Here is a 17,787-nt window from a genome sequence, read left to right as displayed (position 1 = left end):
AAATATTACAATCAGAGACTAAGAAAATCAGGAACGATCAGATTGGTCTACAAGGTTATGTTATGAGAGAAGACCGTTGGTGTGGAATGCTAATACTATTAGGAACCTGGCCACATCCACTATGTTGGATGAGAGTGTGTGACCTGAGTGGACCCCCCAACAGGGAGTTCCCCTACCAAAGTTATGTTGTGTTGTTTGGTTACAGAGGGGAATGGCTTTGGCATGATTGGGGTGCTGAAGTGGGTGGGGGGTGGGAAGGGGATGTGGGGGATGTTAGTAATGTACTGCTGTATTTGAGAAACACTGCCAAAATCCAGGAAGGGGACACAAAAGGTTTATAATTACAAAATATACTGTACTGGTGGACTGTGAGCGATATGCAACTAGAAATGGTGGAAAGGCATAAGGAAAGGCTAAGACATGGCTGAGATACTGATGTCCAACAAACTGAGATTGATCAGGTGGAATGTACGGGGCCTAAACAATCCGAAAAAAATAAGTTTAGTGCTGGCCTACTTCACGAGGCTACATATAGACATTGCGATGATACAGGAAACGCATATTGACCCTGCTGCCACGTCACAGATAGGGAAGAGATGGGCGGAAACTGCACATGGGGCAGCATACTCGTCGTACTCCAGAGGGGTGCTAATTCTATTTCGGAAAGGACTACAGTTTAGGGTTGAACAGGTTCATTCGGACAGTGAGGGTAGATATATAGCGGTCACAGGCATGATAAGAGGGCATAGACTTAATCTACTTAACATATATGCACCAAACACAGACGATCCTGACTTCTATCATACACTCTGGCTGAAACTAATTGATCTGCCAGATGTCCTTATATTGTGGGGAGGGGATTTTAACATCGCACTGAATGAAGAGGTAGATCGATCTCAAACGTCGTCTGAAACACATAAGAGGGCGTTGATGCTACGTGATATAATGCAGGAAAAACGCCTCACAGACCTCTGGAGAATGCAACACCCAACTCAATTAGAATCAACACATACAACAGCGACACATGGCAGCTGGTCACGCATAGATTATTGGCTGGGTTCCCCAGACGTGTCCAATGGGTGGAAACGATTGAGCATCAGCCCCGGACCTTGTCTGATCACAATCCAGTAGTGTTGACGATTAAACTGCCAAAGTACATACCCCCACCGTTCAGTTGGAGATTTAATGGGAAAGCGCCGCTAGACCCACAATACTAAGAAGCGATTAGGAAAGCTATAGTAGAATACTTTGAGATTAACGCACCAGCAACAGAAGATCATGGCCTCCTCTGGGAAGCGTTTAAGGCTACAATTAGGGATGTTTGCATCAGCACAAACGCAGGTATATTGCGAGATTTAAGGCAACAGCTGACACGCAGAGAAGCTACGATACAAAGTCTGGAACGTGACTATGAACGCACACAAGATCCCTCCATATTAGGTCAGATCAGGACAGCCATTTCTGAATATCAGGATAGTGCAGAGAAGGAACTCAAATATGTCGAAAAACGCCATGTAGCAAGACGGTACGGGGAAGGTGGCAGACCGGGGGCAGTGCTGGCGGACAAAATCTGTTCAAAGAAGCCGCCGCCTGTAGTGCTAGCAGTGAGAGGAGCGGGTGGGGAACTGAGACAGGACACGCAGGGGATACTACAGGCCTTCATGCATACATTTGGGAAACTATATGCGGCTGAAAATACGGCGACAGTCGAAGAGATAGCGGAGTTTTGTGATGACATAGCCTTAGCCTGGCTATCCGATGAACAGAGAAAATATCTATCGCTCCCAGTAACAATTGAAGAGGTAACTGAGGTCATTCAATCCCTTCCCAATGGAAAGGCACCTGGCCCAGATGGTTACACGGGGGAATTCTATAAGGCATATGCAGACTTATTAGCACCGCACATAGTGGCCATGCTAGGGGATTCTCACGAGAAAATGACACTACCACAAACCCTGGGAGAAGCTCTAATCCTGGCACTCCTAAAACCGGACAAAGATCTGGAAGACTGTGAATCGTATAGACCACTGTCATTAATCAATATGGACACTAAAATAATATCTAAATTATTGGCGAATAGACTTCAACAGTTGATGACTAAGCTAATATTGCCTGACCAGTCGGGCTTTATTCCAACACTATCAACGTCCCACAATACCAGAACACTATTCGCAGTGTCCCACTACCTTACCCCCTCTACAAAAGCAGCAGCGGTGTTGCTAGATGCTGCTAAAGGGTTCGATACTATAGCATGGACTTATCTGCACACGATTCTAGCCAGAATGGGATTCCCGCAGATGTTTCTCCAGTGGATACGACTGTTATACACAGCACCCACCGCACGCATCCGGATTAATAAATTCATATCTGATGCCATACCTATAGGCAGAGGAACTAGGCAGGGATGCCCCCTGTCCCCCCTCTTGTTCCCCATAGTGCTGGAGCCACTAGCCTGTAAAATAAGGCAGAGACACCATTACTCAGCACTACAATTCCCTCAGAGGCCACTGTATATATATCGTTGTATGCTGACGACATGCTGTTAGATGTGCGAGACCCAGCAGATAACCTAAATCCCTTACTGAGAGAATATGTCAAATTCGGGAGGCACTCAGGACTTAAAATCAATTGGGCAAAATCATCTATATTACCACTAACCGATACTACACAGACCTTCCAAACAGAATACCCACTAGACTGGCAGAACGATCCAGTGCGATACTTAGGGGTGTGGTTCCATAGAGACCCAGAAGTGGTGATTACACAAATTATGGCAGAGTGATATCGGCTCTAGACACTAAAATAGATAGATGGATCCAACTGCCCCTTTCTCTAGCAGATAGACTGGCGATTGTTAAGATGGTGATACTGCCGAAACTATTATATTTATTTAACAATATCCCTATAAAACCACCGTCAGAGGTGTTTCGTAGGATAACCACTATGGCGCTGAAACTAATTTGGGCTGGGAAATTAGCTCGTATTGACCTACAGTCGCTAACACTACCGTTCACTAAGGCGGGATTCAGGGTACCGGATTTCCTATTATACTATTTATGCGCCCAGGCCCAGTATGCGCATTTCTGGTATCACAAGGTGCCCTTCCTTACCCATGTGGCCATTGAAGAAGGTGACGCGTTGCCCATCCCCTTAGATGCGGTAATAACGCACTAACGATCCCTTCTACACAAGCAGGATATAAATACTATAGTTGCGACTATTGAAGCCTGGAAGATTATGGCCCGTAAGGCAAAGAAGCCACTATATGCCCCCGACTTGCCACTACATCATCACCCAGAAATCTCGGTAACGCAAGAGAAGGTGGGGATGGAGCTACTAAAACTAGCGGGCATAGACTCCATGGGAGACCTATATCAAGAGGGGAACTTCAAGACACTGGAAGACATAGCATATGTGACTAATCAGACAATGCTGTTCAAATTCACATACTATAGGTTGCAAAGGGCGGTAAAGGCACTATGCCCGACGTATCCATTGGAACCGCCAATTATGGCAACCCTGCAGTTACTGCTTACGACACCAGACCCTAGACACCTAGTATCTAAGCTCTACACGGCACTGCAGGTTAAGATAGGACACACGGCAAGAAGAGCGATACAAAGATGGGATAGCTGTCTAGACACGCCGTTGACAGAGGACGAGTGGTCTGTGACAGGAGCAAAACCAGGGCTATTGACCCCAAATGGGAATTTACGAATGGGACATATTAAATACCTGCATAAAACCTATCACACGCCAAGAAGGTTACACAAATGTGGTTTACGGGCAGACTCAAAGTGTCAGAGGTGTGGAGCGGAGGAGGCTGATTTTATACATCTGGCATGGTACTGTGGAGGGGTGGCGACATACTGGCAGAAGGTGACACAAATGCTGGGTGAGATGGTGGGAGTCGAGATTGAATGCAATGTTCGATCATGTTTATTGAGACTGTTGCCAGGTATACGTGCATTGAAACGTAAATTTTGCGTTATAGCCCTGCTCATGGCCAAACGTAGAGAATCAATGTGTTGGGGTAGTAAACTGGCACCTCAGAGCAAACAATGAATACAAGACTTGGTATATTGTAAAGACAATTTGCAAACCTATGAAGAGGAATTGCCATTACGATTGAGGCCTTAAGACTACTGGCAGTATTTAATAACTTATCTAGCTGAATTGGAGATGCAATTGTAAATGTCGGCGGACAATTTTTACGATGTATTACCAGTACAGATACATGTACAGACCCGGATGGAGAAGGAGTGTTGTAATGCAGTGGAGTTGTTGAAGTTTGTGTAAACTATGAGTTTGACAAGGGTTGTTACTGTCAACTATTGAAATGCCAATAAATAAAAAAACAAATAAAAAAAAACACTCGAAACAAAACGCGATATCATATAGCAGCCAATCAAACGCATGCCGTTTGCAAAGCCTGCTGAACAATCTGCATGTGTTCTTTTCTCAACGTCCCATACCCGTAACAGAATTGACGGGCATTTTTATCAGCGCATCTCCAGTCTCCACTCCCTCCCCTATAGCCCAGCACTCCTCCCTTATTCCTGCTCAGGCTTTGTCCCTCCCCTGCTCTCCTACGCTCCCTTCATATTGTTGTTACCCTACTTTGTGCTGAGCTTGGACTGCGTGGAGACCTTACCTGAGGCAGCCATGATCCTGGAATGGCAGGACCAGCAGCGGGCATGACTGGTAAGGGGGACCTCTGTGGGAGATGGGGCAGTGCCAGTGGGGGCAGGGAGGGTACAGACTCTGCAGCAATGCACTGGTGGGGCATGCTTTGCTTTACAGTGTGTATCCGTACTCGTTTCTAGGACGGAGTGGTACTCAACGGAATTCCACTGAGTTTTTCTGCAACTCCACAGGATTCCACGAAGTCCAACTCCACAAACTCCGCAGACCCCTGGTTATGATATTTAGAGTAGCAACGAAGGCGTATGCAGTTCTAATAAGGTGGGGAGAAAGAGGAAGGAGGCTGGGTTAGTCAACACCCCTACTCTAGAGAGGAGTGTGGGTGACTCCCAATTTGGGAAGTGGGGCCCTCACACACCCAATTGGGTGTCAGGCTTGATCACAGGGCTTGCTCCTCGTCAGGCCGGCGCTGCAATGCCTGACCGGCACCCTATGAGGAGCTCTTTGTCAGAGATCTTTTTCCCAAGCCGTATGGGTAAGGTATGTGTGAGGGGCCTAGTGGTGTAGATGTGAAGTAATGTGAGGGAAAATAAAATGAGGCCACGTGGTGCTCCAAAATGAGTTTGATCTGTGAGCCCACTCGTCTCAATTAAAACCAACAGGAAAGTCACCGCCAATTGTACTGGTCGGAGGTGTGTGTAGTCGTGGTCAACATGTTTCTCGCCTTATGTGTAAAAGTCATTTGGCAATTCAGGACCTATAGTGATGCACTATCTACACAGGTGGTTGGTTATAGAAATTAACCAATCACTCAGTCGAACTGACAATGAGGTACTTTAATTAATCATATAGTAGGTCCCACTTAATGAGATCAAAAAACAAAGAAAGAAACAACGATACATGATTAAGGTATTCACATACTGTAATTATACCTCCAAAACAAAATGTAAAAGCAAGCCACAAACACATCCACAAATGGTTAGTGCAACATAAGAGGTGTATGGCCGGACAGACATAATAAGCAAAATTGTTGCACACGTAACATACACAGAACATTCTAATGCCATCGGTGATACCAACCACTGTAGAACATGGCGTGTTAAAACTCACCCAATTTGGTTTCAAGTCACACCTCATCAATTAGTAGGCAGAGCAACAAACGTTACTAAAGTTAACGTCATGCTGGTTTGAGGAGGAGAGGGGAAGATAAAAAACACGATGGATATGAGAGACAATAATGAGCAGCCCACAAGAGGCGTTCTGCTAAAGTGACAAGGCTCTTTGGTGCGGGATGTCATAGAGTTCTTTTACTAACAGTTTTCATGGAAAATAGGTGCCGAGAACCTACTCCTTGCTCTACCTCATTAGGAAGCATGGTGAGAGCGGCCGGTAGGCTTAAGTAACCCGCTCCCAGTCAGCGTTACAATAGACCCGGAAGAGCCTGGGTAATGTGTGTGCATGTGCGCGCTAATATGTTAAAGGTCTAATGGAACAAGAAGGGGTGTTGACCAACCCAGTCTCCTACATCTTTCTCCCCCACCTATTGGAACTACGTACTCCTTCATAGCTACGTTGTATTATTTGGGGCCTGTATACCAGCCCTACAAGCGCCCCTTTTCCCTCATTTGTATTTATGGATATATAAAGCCCATGCCATGGTCATAAAGAAATGCAGAAACTGTGTTATTGAGATGATTCTGTGATTTCTCAATCTTAGGCCAAAACTCATTTGACCATTGCATTTGTCGCCTTTGATATATATTAGAATATACAAACGCAGTGTGAGGTAAGGGAGACATCAACTGTGAAAAGGTCTCCATTATTTTGATTTCAAGCACAGCCCCTGTGATTGTGCCTAGGTAATTTCCACAACAGTGCACAATCAACAGGTCTGGGTGCTCACAATCCGGAATTCTTTCAACCATTGGTAACAACTGATGCCACTTCACACCTCTAGAACCAATCCAAGTTATGTCCAAGTTTGGAAATCCAAGATTATTGTTCATACCACAAAATTTGATGGCATCATCTCTAGCCCAGTGGTTTAATCTGTGTCCTAAAATTTAGAAGTGAACCATGGCACAGAATGGATATCGCAGTCACAAAACGAGTGGTCAGCAGAATGAGTAAGCTCCAGAAACAGGGCACTGTTATATGAGGAGGGATAAAATGGGACGATGGCAAAAGTGTAAATGAAATTGATAGATTTTTGGCAGTTACAAAAGTAGGTTAGGTTGAGACCAACATCTATTTGCATTGGTGCACAGTTTCATGGTAAACAGTATGAGCTTTTCTATTGGGTGATTTTCACATTTTGTCACGGTCTCGTGAGAGGCTCACCCGAGTAAAGCAGGCAGCACTGCCCCCACGAACTGCACGCAAGGGATTGTCTACTTGGCTCGCTCTGGCTTCTTACAAAATCTGGTGAGAGACTTGTGAGAGCCACGGACTATAATGTACATTGCCTGGCTTTTGCGAGACCTCCCAAGAGTTTTTAAGAAGGAAAAAAAGGGAAATATACTACATACAACATAAATAATGAAATTATAAAGTAGCTCTAAAAAGAGCCATTTTTGTTAACATGTTTTAACAATTTAAAATTTTCTTTTGTGCTTTCTAACTTTTTAAAAACTTTTTTTGTCTTTTCAAGTACTTGGAATAGGGTAGACTAAAACATACAAATTGGGGTGGGGACAACAACATCACCTTAAAAACAAAAAGAAGAAAATTCAGGAAAAAATAACTGTTATAAAAAAAAGCTACGGCTTAGGGTGGCATTTGAGATCTTGGACAAGCTTGCCCTGTGCAGACCTGCTCGCGTACGATGAAAAATGATCTGCTTAAATAAGTAGCAAAAAAGTGCTTTATTAAGATAAGCAGGGTTGTTATCTGCTTCAGCACTCAGTACCTGGGCAGGCACAGTATCTCTAGGTGCAAAAGAGGTGGAAACCCCTGAAGAGTTGTCCAGTTCCATAGCACAAGCTAACTCTGCCCGAGCAAGCCTTTGTGGATGCACAGATCTGAAGCGCCTCCACAAGCCTATCGTTTTCATGCTGACTAAAATCCTTCATGCAAAGTTTGTAGATGACATACTTTGCAGATATTTTTTTTGCTGCCTGGCCTCATGTCAATAAATTGTCATATCAAAGACTCTTTGGCAGGCTTAGGTGGCTGAGTTTCTGCCACAGCACCGTTTCTGCTACAGCACCAGGTTGCTCACCAGTTTCTCAGGAAGGCATTCTTCGATTCCAAAACAGAAAGGCACACAGATCACAACAACAAGGTCTACCTAAACCATCTCCAATAAGCAAATAAACCGAAAAGATAGATTCTGCCTTTTGCAAATAAAGACATCCATATCAACCAATCACAACTCTTGCTTGGGGTGTGTTTCTTTTCCTGGACCTACTGTGAGACTTTCGCGATCATCTTGCGAGATCGCAAATAAATTATTGCTTTATACATTGAATCAAACAATTCATAATTATGTTTTCTAACTTAATCACCACCTCTAATGTCTTCCTTTATTCAGAATAACAAGAAAACACTGTAATTAACTTAATTCCAAATGTACGATCTCACAGGTGCTTCGCAACCGCTAAAAAGGAAGTACAGCCCCCTCAGAGTCCATGCAGAGGACTGTGTATTCAACTCCCATGAGCATCTCATGAGAGTTGTCAGTTTCTAAATTAATAAATATAACAAACATATCTAAATGACTCCCTTATTATAGATTACCATTAATCAATAACTGAACACATAAACAGAACTCTATACAATACCTTAAAATGAAATGTGTAACTCTGGAAAAGTGTCCCACAAGGAGATCGCAAGCCTCTTGCAAGAGTAATGAAACACCTTAAAGAATAAGTTACTTACCTTTGGTAACGCCTTATCTGGTAGAGACTAGATCTAGCTGCAGATTCCTTACCTTAGAATTATACCCCGGCACCAGGCCGGATCCAGAGATTTTTTTACACCAGTGCCTTGTCTGTCTGTAGAGGGCACCAGATGACTCCACATGATGTCGTCCACCGGATATGACATCGTCAGAGTCCATATAAGCCATCGCCTGATGTGCTGACAGCAGTTTCTTTCGTGACTACTTTCCGTGCTAAAATGCAGAGCAATGTATATAAACTGCCATGTAAACTGTGTGCCCAAAAAACCCAATGAAAAGCACAAGGGTGCTGGGAAGAAAACTGGATGAAAAGGAAGAACCAGGTCACAGAGCGAGGAAGATGGGAATCTGCGATAATTCGATGGGGATTCTTGTGCAAGTTCTCACTATACAGGGGCTAAACGGGCTCCTGTCAGACCCCATTTTCTTTCTAGCTTCCTTTTGGCCATTTCTTGTCTGTGTCTGGCATGGGTGGCCCACTCGGCTGCCCTAACTCTTCAATGCCTCTACAACATATCATGAATGATGTCATAGGCGAGGTATTAAGCAGTGCATGGCGGGAGTGCAAGTTAGAGTTATTTCTGCATTTGTTTCGGTTCAAAACATTATTATTGTCACCGAGATATTGACCTAACTATAACTTTACTTTAACCTTTGTTTTTTTTAGATAGACAGACAGACAGACAGATAGACAGATAGACAGATAGATAGATAGATAGATAGATAGATAGATAGATAGATAGATAGATAGATAGATAGATAGATAGATAGATAGATAGATAGATAGATAGATAGATAGATAGATAGATAGATAGATAGATAGATAGATAGAGAAAATAAAGGACAAAAAAAATACAGGATATAAAATACAATATACATTTTTGGTTCTTACATATTTTTGATGCAGGCACTTGTGAGAGTGGTTCTGCAACATGCTGGTCTGTCAAACTGGTCAGATCTGTCAGAGCCAAATGAGTCTGTCCTCGCTCCACATGCAGACCTGGTGACGACTCCAAGGAAGCCTGCTTTTTAATTAAAAATATATATACACGGAAATCAATGTCATGAATATCTCTCTTAAATATAATAGAAGCTACAGAAGGTTGTTTATATTAATAGCATTCGGGGTACATGCACTTATCTTTAGTTCCAATAGGAACAAAAAGCTTCTCTAACACACTGGTACAGCATGGACAGCAGCAGGGCAGGCCTTCATCACACACAGAAAAGAGGAGAAATATGTGCATAGCAACAGCAGTTGGTACTCACATAAACACAACTATTACATCATGTGGGGAGGCAGGCCTAGCTTAAATACAGAAAAGGGGAAGGAAGGAAGGAAGGAAGGAAGGAAGGAAGGAAGGGAGGGAGGAAGGGAGGAAGGAAGGAAGGAAGGAAGGAAGGGAGGGAGGGAGGAAGGAAGGAAGGAAGGAAGGAAGGAAGGAAGGAAGGAAGGAAGGAAGGAAGGAAGGAAGGAAGGAAGGAAGGAAGGAAGGGAGGGAGGGAGGGAGGGAGGGAGGTTGTCTAGAACAACGGATGGGCAGGAAGAGGCCTTTGGCTGTTGTTTCATAGTTCAATGAACGGAGATACACGTAGCACACTGGCAGTGCAAGTTGCAGCTCTGCTCACATGTATGTACATAAGCAAGAAGGAAGCAGGGCGAGAGCATGAAAACCCACGCGCTGCCACTGAGGGCATAGAATGAAAGAAAAAAGTAGTTCTCAACATCAGCAGTGAGAATACAAGTCAACCAATTAGAACACTGTGAGACTGAAAATGTTCCTGGCAGGGACAAACACAAGAATAGGGAGAAAATATTTAAATCAGGAAGAGACAATTGAGAGAGACAATAAACCCAATCACTCATAAGCAGGGTGTTGACCCAAAGCCCACTGTGTGTGTACTGGAAATGATAAGTCAGGTCACTGAAAGCTAAAACTGTCTGTAGCCAAGTTCTAAAAAAATGAAACAATAAAATCTACACAATGGTATTCCAAAGATCTGACAGAAGCAAGGAAGCCTTACTGAGCGGCAGAACTTTTATGGCAACAACATCCATCTACAGCAAACCTGAACAACCTGAAATTAGAGAAAAAGATATATAATGGGCATCCTTGAGGCCAAGGTCTCAAATTTCAGATGCTAGATAGACCAAGCAAAAAAACGCCACATAATCTTTTTGACAATAGGATGGAACATGACACTTTCTAAGTTACATGTTAACGCCACCAAATAAAGAAGTGAAACATTCTCAGTGTTCTTTCAAGAGAAAGATAGAACTCCTTCCTCATATCCAGTCCAGTAATCAAACTGCCCACCAGTGTTCTGGAATAATGTCAAAGATATTACTGAAAATCAGTGGATAGTATTAATGGCTTAGATATTAAAGGGGAAGATCTTAATAACCTATGGGAATAAATGGTCGTCATTACTGCTTTAATGCTAAAAGACAGAGTTCTAAAGTCACGCAGTCTGGACCGAGAAGTCTAAACCGCCAACACCAGCCTCCGAGAAGTCTAAACCGCCAACAACAGCCTCCTTGAAACCAAGAACAGACAAGCGGTGTGAAGGAGTCTATTAGAGATTCATATGTGTCCTGTATCAGTTGAATCAATTGACCAGGGAGGTTGGGGTAGTTGCTAAGTAGAACTCAATGAATTAATCAAAAATATGTATTGATCTTCGTACGTCTCAGATACAACAGGGCTGTCACTACCACATTCTGTAGGCACAGCATTTTAAGCAGATTGTGAGAGGAATCATAAATACTCAATATTGTAAGGTCCAGCTAGGGAGCATGAGTGCCATTATCTCCAGCACTCTATGCAGGAAGGCAAGTTGACACCAGTTTGTTTTCTAAAGGTACAAGGAACCTCTTGTCTCATTTGATTGAGGCAATGACAGAATCGCCTTTGTATCCTAAAACATAACCCAGATTTCTTATAATCAGGACACGGGAAGGAAGTAGCAAGAATCAGATTTCAGGCAGCCTGAGATTTGGTGGGCCGCAGACCAAGAGACAGGCAGAGGATATATTTGGCTTCTATGAAGTTGATGACATTATTTTTTAGCAACAGACGCTTACTGTAAGTGAAGTGGAGAAATTAGCTCCAATGGAGTGTATCAGTCACAGATAAAGCATACAGGCACAGATATCCTTTTGTAGGTGGGAGTGACCATATACATGCCTTTCTTTTAACCTGAGGACACTCACGGCACTCAATCAAGGTATGTTTTGCATGTGAGGGGTACCCCATTTTAATTGTGAGAATGATTTTTCTCTTTTCACGGTTGTGGACCAGTGGGCACTAAGTAAGTCATACATTCTCAGTGTTGTTTGTCACATTTTCTTGATTCTTTTCTTGTTTGATTTCTCACCTCTGAGGAAGTCTAAGCACACACACCCTTTTTTCTTTTTGGCCACGAAAGCAACAGATGATGATAGCGTGGGCATAATGACGAGTACCATCCAACAGCTCCTTAGGTTTGCGTATGTGAGGTGTTTTCTAACCATTTCTCACACTTTTTTCTTCTTTCTTGTTGCACACATTTATGTGATGGTTTGAAGCTACTTTGTTGTGTGTGTGTGTATGTTATGTGGTTATTGACGTTTTTCTTAAATAGAACAGTAAAGACCAGCAAGTCACGGGCAATAAGCTGGACCTGTGGGGAAATTTGAAGGTATCAAGAGGTGCCAGCCAGGCTGCCAGCCATGACGCTGAAGGCGAAAACATAGCTGTAGTCCCAACGCATGAAATATACATTACGGACAACACCAACAAAGGCGGTGCCTATACCATTTTCCAATTCCCACAGGCAAGTGTGGATGACACCAGTGTGAAAGAACTTTGTTCTGGTTTATTAGTAATGCCTTGTGCAGAGCGTGATCTATTCAGTGAGCTGCCTTTAAAGCCGTCGTGCTAAAGGTCATTACAACAGACAGGCGATGGAGGTCCCGCGACGGAAACACATATGAAAGCAGCCGACGTAGAAAGTGATAAAATTGAACTAATTGAAGCCACACAAACCAGCGCACAGTCCTCAAGGGAATGGGATGACCTGAGCAGAGGTTACCCTCGGCATGGTCATATGAGAAAGAGCTACAGCAAGGACCAAGGTTGTTCAACAGGAGGGATACAATAGACATGCAACCCGAAAATTATCAGGAGGAGGGCAAAGAGATAAGCCAGGACCTGCTCAAAGATCAAGACAACCGGTTGTCTTCGAGAAACGACACATTTGCATCATCCACTAACACCCTCAACAGGCAGACACACAAATTTGAGGTCCAAATGAACACAATGCAAACTATAGCCTTGGCCATTGCAAACATCATCATTAAGCTGGAAAACCTGGAAAAACAAGTCATCATACAGGACTGCCACTGTAGAGATATTGTGGTGAAGCTCTCAACAGTGCCGGACGTTTTGACAACCTTGATCACAGATCTGAAAAATCTGAATTTAAACAATGGACTCAAAATAAACTCAGAAACAAACACTGAAATAGAGGTAATGGCCACAAGAAATAAGGCACATGAAATTCAAACAAGCCCAAGGAGCCGAAGGTAAGAAGCAAACTCAGGTGAGGTCCAAGCAACTGCCACCATCCTACAGAGTTACGGCAACACAAATATAGCTGAGGTAAAGAGAACCAGTAGCCCTAATACCATTAATAACAACAAACGACCCCAGTGGATGAGTGGGACCTCAGAGGGCAACAAAACTGGGAGCACTAACAACACAAGCCCCACAAATAAGGACAATAAACTGTTGTCAAGATGAGAGAAAAAAGGCTAAAGAAAAGGCAAAAAACGCTGCGGCAAACCCAAGCACAGAGGAGTTGGGAGTAGTATCTCAAGACTGAAGAAAAAACAGTCAAGAAAGAAGATGCCCGCAAGAAAAAAAATTCTTCCCAATTTTTTAAAAACAAAAGAGGCCCCCTAGAGGGTTATACGAGACCACGAATAAATGACCATTGAGGAAGACGGAGAGAGAGCGGTTCAAGCCCCCGGCTAAAACCCAGAAAGAAAAGAGCTCAAGCTAGCCCAAGTGGCGGCCAGAAGGGGCCTGGAACAAGATTGCAGGCCCATGCATGAGGATACTGGAGGGTCCATGAGACAAGTAGGAGCTCTGAGCACAGATGTAGCCTGTCAGGCGATGCAGGAAGAGCTAAATGAAACAAGAAGAATGACCAACGGGCAAGTGGAGACAAATAGAGACTGGCCAAACTGGGCACTGCCAAGCGACTGAATGAATGGGGTCCAGACAGAAAATAGGGCCAAACAACTCTTTAGAAATAAAGAATTTGCTCCTCTGGTCTACATAGTGGCCCCACAGAAAGTGTTGTTTTGCTCACAGTTTACGTCACCAGGAAGGCCAAATATCTTGAAACCGTTTCAATACATCCCTTCGTTGGCACATATAACGAGTAAAGACCTCCTCAGCATCCACTTTGAGGAGAATAAGCAGTGGAGCAACTGCTAGCATTGATCCACCTACTACGATCTTTAATACCCCTTCACAATCCCCAAATGATTCAAACACAGCCATAGAAGACCTTATTAAAGGTATCGTGGAAGTACACATGCAGTCCATGATGACCACACTAACCTCTCTTATTAATGAAAGATATAGCGCCATCGAGCAGACGTTAGACCTATTAAAGAAGGATTTAGAATCATTCAAAACACCCACAGCTAATCTAAATCCCATTATACATGGTAGTGATGATCCTATAGCACAAAGCGAAGGCTTAAACCAGACCTCCCGGGAGGTTATCTTAGGACCACAAAGGGAACTAGATTTGAGAACCCCCTTAAGACACAACGCACTACCTCACACCTCAATGCCCACTTCCAGTCTTAAGAATACAAGTAGTCAAGAGTTATTACATAGGGTAAATGAACCGAATGCCAGACCTCTATTGAACACAGTGACATTGGATTTACTGCCAGCCTCTTGTCCATATGTTCTCATTCTTTCAGGGGTCCCAGCCTTAAAACAGGGACAAAATGAATCTTGGTTATCACTTCGAAACAAGGTGGTAGACTGGCTGTCCAAATATAAGTGTTTCAATCCTGATTATTCCAATGAAATACTTATGGTTTGTAGGGTGGGCTGGTTAGGTCCCTCACATGGGACATGGGAAGTGTGGCTCACTGGTTAAAGGAGGCAGACCTGGAAGCAGAGGTCAGCCCGGGACCAGGGTTCAATTCCCGGCTCAGCGGGGTCTTGAGTCCTAAAATGTCCACGGACTCGACAATTCTCGCTCCGGTGCCTACTGGATTCACGGGTTCACACTCTGCGACTCTGGGCAATAGCTTGCTTAATCTCCACAACAGCCCCTCGCGGCGGGATGCCTGGCTTTCACCTTGCGGATACCCTGTTGGGGCCTCTCACAGGGGAATACCAGGACGGGTTCCCTAAGCAAGCGCCTTGATGCCTTCGGGTGATACGTGCGCTATATAAATCGCAATACATTTACATTTACATTTACACATAAAACAATTGAGGGTGATTGTATTGTTGTACATTTTAGGTCCCTACAATTGGTTTGCCTTCTTCTAAACAACAAAGAGGTCCGTTCATCTTTTCACCCAAGTATTTCGGCGCTTCCCTTGGGCTTTTTCTATAAACCCCAAGTAACCTTGAGGAGAGAAGGGAATGGCTCAGTATTAACAACAAATAGATTTGAGCAGCTATCTTCCCTTGAGGAAATAGACTGACAACCAGCTCAAAGCGGTGGGCTTATACCAGGGACAAGGGAAGCAAGCAGTGGGGTTTACCACCTGATTTCTCTCTCTAAACCCGCACCGCCACTAGACAGGGGGGTCCGTCACCCGCCTATGTTTAAGGAGTCCCGCTTAAAATTATTTTTTGGAACATCGCTGGACTCCTCTCAAAAGCAAACTTAGGAGAATGGCTCACTTTTATCCGGGATTACGAAATTGTACGTTTACAAAAAACCTGGGCTGTTGCACCTATACATCTAAGTGGCTATTAAACATACCATTCTCCCGCACTACCATCATCATCGGGGCGCGTAAAAGAGGGACTAGCAGTATACATTACAAACTTAATTGAAATCCGGGAAATCACTTCTCTAAAAATAGAGACTAATTACCAGATAATCTTAATTGATATAAACAAAGCTGATCTCCTTGTGTTAGTTAACTTTTATAATAATCTAACCCAGCTTCAGCTGATTGCCACATTAAAGGAAATCAGTAAATTTCTTTTAGATTTTAACACTCATCACCAAGGAAAGAACCCTATCATCATCTGGGGGGTGACTTTAATTTGACACTTTGCCTAAAAAATGAAAATATAACATGCGGCCTCTTAGATGAGAATTATATAACTATCACCCATTTTAATCACTCCCAAGGTTGGGCCTGTCTAAATGAAACGATTACGAGCCTTCAACTAACTTTGGCCAATGAATTAGTATCCCCTATGGTTCCGCTGTCACCAACCTTTAACGGTAACGATGCTTTTAGCTGTATAGACTTTATTTTCTTAACTGGGACATCTTCTTCTCTTATCTCGAACTTTATAACCCATGACTGTGCATTTAGCGATCATTTCGCTATATCAGTTATCCTCTCCCTCCCGACAATAGGAGGAAGAAATAAACAGAATTATCTCTATGGGGAGGAAAACTTATTAATGAGCAGATTGAATGGTTATGCATTGAAGCGGGCAAAGGTCGATCTGGTAGAGGTTACAGAAAAAGCAGTGAAGAGCTCTATGAGAGAAATAACCACTTGTTTGGCAGACCAATCTTCCCCACAGGAGATTATTGATAATTGACTCCATAAAACGTGCATTAATTATAAAATTGAAAGGAGTAAAAAATAACCAGTATGACTGGTTTAACTTTAACTGCACCAAAGCCTACTCAAATTTGAAAAAAGCTCTTAATGCACAGACTAGAGATAGAAAACAGATTGAGCAATTTAGGAAAATTTACCATAAAGCCATACAACTAAGAAAGTCGGAACTAAAGGAGGAACTTTGGGCAGAATTGCATAAAAGCTGCCGTTTAAAAGACAGTGCCGCTTTTTGGAAAGTGTTAAATACCCCATTTCTCTCAGGTCCCAGTGACTCAAAAAAAATAGAGGTTACAACAGATGAACCGTCATGGCTTGTTCATTTTTGTAAAATGTTCAGGATCGTGGATGCCACGCTCGTTGAACTCCCCCTCTCGGGGACAAACTCAAGTATAAATAGCCTCCCCTCTTTTCCACTCATCTTGGAACTTACTTTAAACGAAGTGGAGAATGCATTAGGAGCCAGTAAAGGGGGAAAAGCCCCAGGCCCCGATGGGGTCCCGGTTGATTTCTATAAATTTAACATAGATCTCTGGGCCCCAATATTATTTAGGGTTTTGGAAGCAACCTGTAAAATCGGCCTGTTGGATTCATGGTCAAAATCAATTTTGGTACCAGTATTCAAAAAGGGCGACCGTCAGAATCCAACCTGTTACCGCCCTATTTCCCTACTGGATACTTTTGGAAAAACTGTGGGGCGTATCCTTTTAGAACGATTACAATTTTGGTCCAAGGAAAATAAGATCATATCCGACATTCAGTACGGATTTAGGGAAGGTCTGGGCACCGTTGAGCAGGTTCTAAATCTGTCCCTGATCAAGGGTAAATATGTGGACGCAAAGGGGGAAGCCTTCATCTGGCTGACGTTGATCTTACTGCTGCGTTCAACTGCGTGGGCCATTCGAAGCTATGGATTATTTTGGAAGAAATGGGAGTCACCTACTGCTGGTTAAATTCTTGCGGGAGATGTACTAAAATGCCACAGCAAGAGTTAGATTTGGCACGGGTGGTGAGCTGACGGCACCGTTTACAGTTGAGTGGGGAGTCAGACAAGGTTGTGTATTGGCCCCCTTCCTTTTTATTCTCTACACCAATGGCCTAGAAGAAGCCATGTTGGAGGGGCCCAAGGATCTACCCTTAAATCAACATCGTCAGATCCCCGCTCTCCTCTACGCGGATGACGCAGTGATTATTGCCCGCACGCCCGCACTCCAGCGCTCACTGTCCGATACAATTTGTTTATGTCAAATCTTGATCTAAAAATTAATGTTAAAAAAACTTTCATTATGAATTGTAGCCATAAAAGAGGTAAAACCCAAGCAATTTATCTTGAAAATACCAGAATAGAGCACTCCCTGACCTATCCATACCTTGGAGTCCTAATAGACGAGAAGGGCACTTGGAAAAA

At 43.5% G+C, this 17,787-nt stretch overlaps 1 protein-coding gene across 1 annotated transcript in view; it reads right to left on the bottom strand.

Annotated features, from left to right (window-relative positions):
• Positions 1-17,787, bottom strand: part of IQCK (IQ motif containing K) — a 647,452-nt gene that overhangs the window by 541,349 nt on the left and 88,316 nt on the right. Inside the window, exon 6 of the mRNA XM_086940789.1 lies at positions 9,438-9,570. Coding sequence (XP_086796915.1) covers positions 9,438-9,570 — 133 coding nt within the window. The remainder of the gene's footprint in view (positions 1-9,437; positions 9,571-17,787) is intronic.

Source organism: Lissotriton vulgaris, chromosome 10 (genome assembly GCF_964263255.1).
Source record: "Lissotriton vulgaris chromosome 10, aLisVul1.2, whole genome shotgun sequence".
Lineage (NCBI taxonomy): Eukaryota > Metazoa > Chordata > Amphibia > Caudata > Salamandridae > Lissotriton > Lissotriton vulgaris.
The sequence above is the reverse complement of the archived record's forward strand: the minus strand, read 5'-3'. Positions and strand labels throughout refer to the sequence as shown.